The 9,040-nt window shown below is 41.7% G+C and overlaps 1 protein-coding gene across 1 annotated transcript in view; it reads right to left on the bottom strand.

Annotated features, from left to right (window-relative positions):
• Window positions 1-704: 704 nt before the first annotated feature.
• Window positions 705-9,040, bottom strand: part of ccdc65 (coiled-coil domain containing 65) — a 20,269-nt gene continuing 11,933 nt past the window's right edge. The window contains exons 7-9 of the mRNA XM_039786101.1: window positions 8,845-9,040; window positions 7,618-7,749; window positions 705-1,715 (exon numbers count right to left, since the gene is read on the bottom strand). The exon at window positions 8,845-9,040 is cut by the window's right edge and continues 23 nt beyond it. Of these exons, the coding sequence (XP_039642035.1) occupies window positions 1,437-1,715; window positions 7,618-7,749; window positions 8,845-9,040 (607 nt within the window). The 3' untranslated portion in view covers window positions 705-1,436. The remainder of the gene's footprint in view (window positions 1,716-7,617; window positions 7,750-8,844) is intronic.

Below are 9,040 nucleotides of genomic sequence, written 5' to 3'. Positions count from 1 at the left end.
GTATCCTGACATTAGTATTGTGATAATATGGTATTGTGACATTAGTATTGTGATAATATGGTATTGTGGCATTAGTACTGTGATAACATGGTATCGTGACATTAGTAGTGTGATAATACGGTATCGTGACATTAGTACTGTGATAATACGGTATGGTGACATTAGTACTGTGATAATACGGTATCGTGACATTAGTACTGTGATAACATGGTATTGTGACATTAGTACTGTGATAATATGGTTTCGTGACATTAGTACTGTGATAATACGGTATCGTGACATAAGTACTGTGATAATACGGTATTGTGACATTGGTACTGTGATAATACGGTATCGTGACATTAGTATTGTGTATCGTGACATTAGTACTGTGATAATACGGTATTGTGACATTGGTACTGTGATAATACGGTATCGTGACATTAGTATTGTGTATCGTGACATTAGTACTGTGATAATATGGTATTGTGACATTACTACTGTGATAATATGGTATTGTGACATTAGTATTGTGATAATATGGTATCGTGACACTAGTACTGTGTATCGTGACATTAGTACTGTGATAATATGGTATCGTGACATTAGTACTGTGTATCGTGACATTAGTACTGTGATAATATGGTATCGTGACATTAGTACTGTGTATCGTGACATTAGTACTGTGATAATATGGTATCGTGACATTAGTACTGTGTATCGTGACATTAGTACTGTGATAATATGGTATCGTGACATTAGTACTGTGTATCGTGACAGTACTGTGTATTGTGACATTAGTACTGTGATAATATGGTATCATGACATCAGTACTGTGATAATATAGTATGGTGACATTAGTACTGTGATAATATGGTATTGTGACATTAGTATTGTGTATCCAGACATTAGTATTGTGATAATATAGTATGGTGACATTAGTATTGTGATAATATAGTATGGTGACATTAGTATTGTGATAATATAGTATGGTGACATTAGTATTGTGATAATATGGTATTGTGACATTAGTATTGTGATAATATGGTATTGTGACATTAGTATTGTAGTGATGTGAGAGAATTAAAGTAGAAATAAAACATAAAAATATAAGGAATTATGCTTAAATGTAATTTTTCCCATTACAAGCCACTGCTCTACGACGTCACTTCACACGCAATCGCAAGGTAATGTAAGTCAACGGAGGCCAAACGGCGTTGATAAACACGCTACAAAGCGAGTATGCGTCTTGATAACACGCCAATAATGGCGTATGAATTGGCGTGTCGTACATAACGCCACTTTATGACATCAGTCTGCAAGTGGAATGACCCTGAACCCAAATAATGATTAAAACGTGACATCAGCGAGTTTATTTTTAATATTTCAAGACAGAGAGAAATGGATTATTGGAATGAAATGACAGAGTATATGTGTGATGTAACCGTCTCTGTGTGTCACAGTGCATGTTTGACGGCGTGCGCGGCCTCGATGACGGTGTGCCGTCTGTCGGCGTTGGGCGGGGCGGTGGTGGTCGGCGCCTGGCACACGGCGAGCAGGGCGTGGTGCCCGCCGGCGTCGGCGTCGCTGATGGTCATGGCGTCCAGGTGCTGCCGCAGCAGATCCCTCAGCTGCTGGTTCTCTCGGCTCAGATCCTCTCGCTGCTTTTTCAGAGCCGCTCGCTGCAGCACGGCGCCGTTGATGCGCCGCGTCACCTGCCGCAGCTCCCGCATGTCCTACACGCACACACACACACACACACACACACACACAGACACACACACACACACACACACACACACACAGACACACACACACACACAATACCACCATACACACACACACAGACACACACACACACACACACACACAGACACAGACACACACACACACACACACAGACACACACACACACACACACAGACACACAGACATATACACACAAACACACACACACACGCACAGACACACAGACGTATACACACAGACATATACACGCACACACACCACACACACACACACACACACACACACACACAGACATATACACACAAACACGAACACACACAGACACACACAGACACACAGACATATACACACACACACACACACACACACACACACACACACACACACACACACACACACAGACACAAACACACACACACAGAGTATCACACAGACATACACACAAACACACACACACACTATCAGACACACAGACGTATACACACAGGCATATACACGCCATCACATACCCTATCAACACACACACACACACACAGACATATACACACAAACACCTAACACACACAGACACACACAGACATATACACACAGACATATACACACACGCCGCTACACACATCAATACACACACACACAGACATATACACACTATGACACACACACACACAGACATATACACACAACACACACACACACAGACATATACACACACACACACATTACACACATATACACACACACACACACACACACATACATACACACACAGACACATACAAACACACACAGACATATACACACACACGCTATCATCATCATAAATCATCAATACCACACAAACACACAAATCACACACATCACACATCAACGCATCACAATAACACAGACATATACACAGTACATTACGCACACCACAGACACACAATACACACACACACATCACATAACAACAAACACCATCATCATATATCATCAATACCACATAACACACAATAACGACACAGACACACAATAATACAGCACACCATCACTACCATTACACATATACACACACGCATCACACATACCAATAACACACAGACATCATCATCACAGACAGAGAGACATCAATATCATCATCATCATCACATATCATCAATACGACATCACGATATTGTGACATTAGTACTGTGTATCATGACATTAGTACCTGTGATAATATGGTATCGTGACATTAGTACTGTGTAACGTGACATTAGCACCGTGATAACACTTGCATGGTGACATTAGTACTGTGATAACACGCATCGCGACATTAGTATTGCGGATACTATGGTATCGTGACATTAGTATTGTGATAATACGCATCGCGACATTAGTACTGCGGATAACACGGCATCGTGAATTAGTACTTGTGATAACATGGTACCCGATAGTGAATTAGACGCTGATAACATGGCATCGTGGACTATCAGGCACTGTGGATAACATGATACCGGGACATTAGTACCGTGATAATATGGTACGTGACATTAGTATTGCGGATAATATGGTATCGTGGACATTAGGTACCTTGATAATATGGTATCGTGGACATTAGTACCGGTGATAATACTGTATCGTGACATTAGCATATGCGGATAATATGGTATCGCGATAATTAACTACGTGATAATATGGTATCGCGACATTATTACATCGTGATAACATGGTATCGCGACATTAGCACCGGTGATAACATGGTATCGTGGACATTAGCACCGTGATAACACATCATCCCGACATTAGAATGCGTGATAACATGGTATCCCGACATTAGTACTTTTGATAATATGGTATCGCGCACATTAGTACGTGTGATAACAATTGCACGCGGATTACATTAGTATCGTGATAGGTATCGCGATTACTAGTACCGTGATAACATGGTATCGCGATTACTAGCACCGTGATAATACGGCATCGCGGACATTAGTACTCGTGATAATATGGTATGGTGACATTAGCACCGTGATAATACGCATCGTGACATTAGTACTGTGATAACATACGGTATCGTGACATTAGTACCGTGATAATATGGTATGGTGACATTAGTACCGTGATAACACGGTATCGTGGACATTAGTACTGGTGATAACACGTATGGTGACATTAGTACCGTGATAACACGGCATCGGCCGCCCCGCACATTAGTACTGTGATAACCGCGTATCGTGAATATTAGTACCGTGATAACACGGCATGGTGACATTAGTACCGTGTATCGTGACATTAGTACGTGAAACACCTGTATCGTGACATTAGTACCGTGATAACCGCGATGGTGACATTAGCTGTGAGTGAATTAGTATGAATGACTTGGTGAACGGCTATGGTGACATTAGTACGTATCGTGATTAGTACCGTGAAACACGGCATGGTGACATTAGCACTGTGATAACATGGTAACGCAACATTAGTACTGTGGATAATATGGTATCGCGATTATAGTACTGCGGATAACACGGTATGGTACATTAGTACCGTGGATAACATGGTATCGTGACATTAGTACGGATAACACGGTATGGTGACATTAGTACTGTGTATCGTGACATTAGTACCGTGTAACGTGATTATTACCGGAAACATGGTATCGCGACATTAGCATCGTGATAATATGTATCGTGACATTAGTACCGTGATAACACGGCATCGCGGACATTAGTAACCTGTGATAACATGGTATGGTGACATTAGTACTGTGATAACACGCATGTATTAGAGTGATAATAGGTATGGTGAATTAGCCGTGAAACACGGCATCGCGACATTAGACCGTGGAAATAAGGCACCGGACATTAGTACTGTGATAATATGGTATGGTGACATTAGTATGTGATAACACGATCGATTAGATGCGTAAACACGCAGTGATATTAGTAGTGATATGGTTGGATTAGTACTGTATAACACGCATCGTACATTAGTACCGTGATAATATGGCATTGTGACATTAGTACCGTGATAATACCGCATCGTGACATTAGCACTGCGGATAATATGGTATCGTGACATTAGTATTGTGATAATATGGTATCGTGAATTAGCACTGTGATAACACAGATGGGACATTAGTACTGGGATAACACGGTATGGTGACATTAGTACTGTGATAATAACGGCATCGCGACATTAGTACCGTGATAATACGGCACGCGAATTAGTACCGTGAAACAGGCATCGTGACACTAGCATGTGATAATAAGGCATGTGACATTAGTACCGTGATAATATGGTATCGTGACATTAGTACTGCGTGATAACACCTACGTGATTATTAGCATTGTGATAATATGGTACGCGGACATTAGTACCGTGAAATACGCATGGTGACATTAGTACCGTGGATAATACGGTATCGCGACATTAGTACCGTGATAATACGGCATCGTGACATTAGTACGTGTAACACGGCATTGACATTAGTATTGTGATAATAACGTATGGTGACATTAGTATTGTGATAACACGGCATCGACTTAGTACCGTGAAACATGGCATCGTGACATTAGTACCGTGATAATACGGCATGGTGACATTAGTACTGTGATAACGGCATCGTGACATTAGTCACCGGTGATAATACGGTACCGTGACATTAGTATTGTGAAATACGTATCGTGGACATTAGTATCGTGATAACACCGTATCGTACATTAGTACGCGGATAACATGCTACGTGACATTAGTACCGTAAACACGGCATCATGACATTAGCACTGTGGATAATATGGTATGGGTGACATTAGCACCGTGATAATATGGTATGGTGACATTAGACCGTGATAACATGGTATCGTGACATTAGTACTGTGAAACATGGTACTCGGACATTAGTACTGTGATAACACGCACGTGACATTAGTACTGTGATAACACGGTATGGTGACATTAGTACCGTGATAATATGGTATGTGACATTAGTACCGTGATAACAACGTATCGTGACATTAGATGGGAATATACGTGACTTAGCGTGATTAACGGTACGTACATTAGTACCGTGAAACGCATCGTGACTTAGTACTGTGTAACACGGCATCGTGAATTAGTACCGTGAGACACGGTATGGTGACATTAGTTCCGTGTATCGTGATAGCACCGAAACACGGTATCCGACATTAGTACCGTGATGACACGCTGTGACATTAGCGTGTATCGTGACATTAGTACCGTGATAACACGGCATGGTGACATTAGTCACTGTGGATAACATGGTATCGTGACATTAGTACTGTGATAATATACGTGACATTAGTACTGTGATAACACGGTATGGTGACATTAGTACCGTGATAACATGGTATGGTGACCCATTACCCCCCGTCCACAATTAACACGGGTATGGTGACATTTTTAGTACCGCATAAAAAATGGTAATAAGGTGACATTAGTACTGTGATAACACGGTATGGTGACATTAGTACTGAAAAAATTCGTGACATTAGTACTGTGATAACATGGTATCGTGACATTAGTACTGTGATAATATGGTATCGTGACATTAGTACTGTGATAACACGGTATCGTGACATTAGTACTGTGATAATATGGTATGGTGACATTAGTACTGTGATAACACGGTATCGTGACATTAGTACTGTGATAACATGGTATGGTGACATTAGTACTGTGATAATATGGTATTGTGACATTAGTACTGTGATAAATAATGCATCGTACATTAGTATTGCGATGTAATATGTGCCTAATATTAGTATTGGTGATAATATGGTATCGTGACATTAGTACCGTGATAACACAGTATGGTGACATTAGTACGGTGATAACACGGTATGTGACATTAGTACTGTGATAATACGGTATCGTGACATTAGTACTCGTGATAATATGTATCGTGACATTAGTACTGTGGATAATACGTATCCATTATAATTGGATAATAGTATGTGACATTAGTACTGTGATAATAATGGTATCGGACATTAGTACTGTGATAACACGATCGTGACATTACTACAGTGATAATATGGTATCGTGACATTAGTACTGTGATAATAATGTTATGGTGACATTAGTACTGTGATAATACCATCGTACATTAGTACTGTGATAATACGGTATCGTGACATTAGTATTGTGATAATACGGTATGGTGACATTAGTATTGTGATAACACGGTATCGTGACATTAGTACTGTGATAACATGGTATCGTGACATTAGTACTGTGATAATACGGTATGGTGACATTAGTACTGTGATAATACGGTATCGTGACATTAGTACTGTGATAATACGGTATCGTGACATTAGTATTGTGATAATACGGTATCGTGACATTAGTATTGTGATAACACGGTATGGTGACATTAGTATTGTGATAACACGGTATCGTGACATTAGTACTGTGATAACATGGTATCGTGACATTAGTACTGTGATAACACGGTATCGTGACATTAGTACTGTGATAACACGGTATGGTGACATTAGTACTGTGATAATATGGTATGGTGACATTAGTACTGTGATAATACGGTATCGTGACATTAGTATTGTGATAATATGGTATCGTGACATTAGTACTGTGATAATACGGTATCGTGACATTAGTACTGTGATAACACGGTATCGTGACATTAGTACTGTGATAATATGGTATGGTGACATTAGTACTGTGATAATATGGTATCGTGACATTAGTACTGTGATAATATGGTATCGTGACATTAGTACTGTGATAACATGGTATCGTGACATTAGTACTGTGATAATATGGTATGGTGACATTAGTATTGTGATAACACGGTATCGTGACATTAGTACTGTGATAATACGGTATCGTGACATTAGTACTGTGATAACATGGTACTGTGGGGCCCCTGGTGATTCTACTTCCTACCTTCACTGGTTCCTCTGTCTCCGTCTCGGCCTCGGCTCTCTGGAGCTCCTCTGACCAGAATAATGACAACACTTCCCTCTGCTCGCTCTCCAGCTTATGACACATTTCGGCCACTCGTAAAACCTTCTGACCCTGGGTCGGCACGGAGGGAAAGGGAGGATGAGGACTGAGAGGACTCAGCTGGAGACAAACAGGAAGTGAAACCTAACGGAGAGGACTCATGCTGGAAAAAAACAGGAAGTGAAACCTAACAGAGAGGACTCATGCTGGAGACAAAGAGGAAGTGAAACCTAACAGAGAGGACTCATGCTGGAGACAAGCAGGAAGTGAAACCTAACAGAGAGGACTCATGCTGGAGACAAAGAGGAAGTGAAACCTAACAGAGAGGACTCATGCTGGAGACAAACAGGAAGTGAAACCTAACAGAGAGGACTCATGCTGGAGACAAACAGGAAGTGAAACCTAACGGAGAGAGGACTCATGCTGGAGACAAGCAGGAAGTGAAACCTAACAGAGAGGACTCATGCTGGAGACAAACAGGAAGTGAAACCTAACGGAGAGAGGACTCATGCTGGAGACAAACAGGAAGTGAAACCTGGAAGACGGAGAACTCATCGGTGGAAACCAACGAAACGGCCAGAAGTTAAGCAAACTTTGCAAAACACACACACACACACACACACACACACACACACACACACACACACACACACACACATAGACACACACAAACAGACATGCACACACAGATACACACACACAGACACAGAGACACACACATATATACATAGACACACACTCACTGACACACAAACACACACACACACAGACACACACATAGACACACACACAAACACACATAGACACACACAAACACACATAGACACACACACACACACACACACACACACACAGACACACAAACACAGACACACACATAGACACACACACAAACACACAGACACACACACAAACACACACAGACACACAAACACACACAGACACACAAACACACATAGACACACACACACACACACACACACACACACAGACACACAAACATAGACACACACATAGACACACACACAAACACACAGACACACACACAAACACACACAGACACACAAACACAGACACACATACACACACACACACACAAACACACAGGCACACACACTTCCTCAACAGAACACTGTGGACAAACAGTAAGTTAAAAGCTGGCGTCACCTTGACGATGAGCGCCTGCAGCTTCTTGGCGGCGTTGTCGCTCTGGACGGTGAGCTGGGTCAGCTGTTTCCTGGCGGCGGCGTGCACCTGACCCAGCTGGTCGCGGAGCTCGTGAGTCTTGGTGTTCACCTGGTTCCTGGCGGCCGACAGGTTGGTTTCCACCGACGAGTTCTCCGTCTGACTGGAGGTCAGCGTC

This window comes from Perca fluviatilis, chromosome 20 (assembly GCF_010015445.1).
Source record: "Perca fluviatilis chromosome 20, GENO_Pfluv_1.0, whole genome shotgun sequence".
NCBI classification, from domain to species: domain Eukaryota; kingdom Metazoa; phylum Chordata; class Actinopteri; order Perciformes; family Percidae; genus Perca; species Perca fluviatilis.
This window is presented reverse-complemented; position numbering and strand designations above follow the sequence as displayed.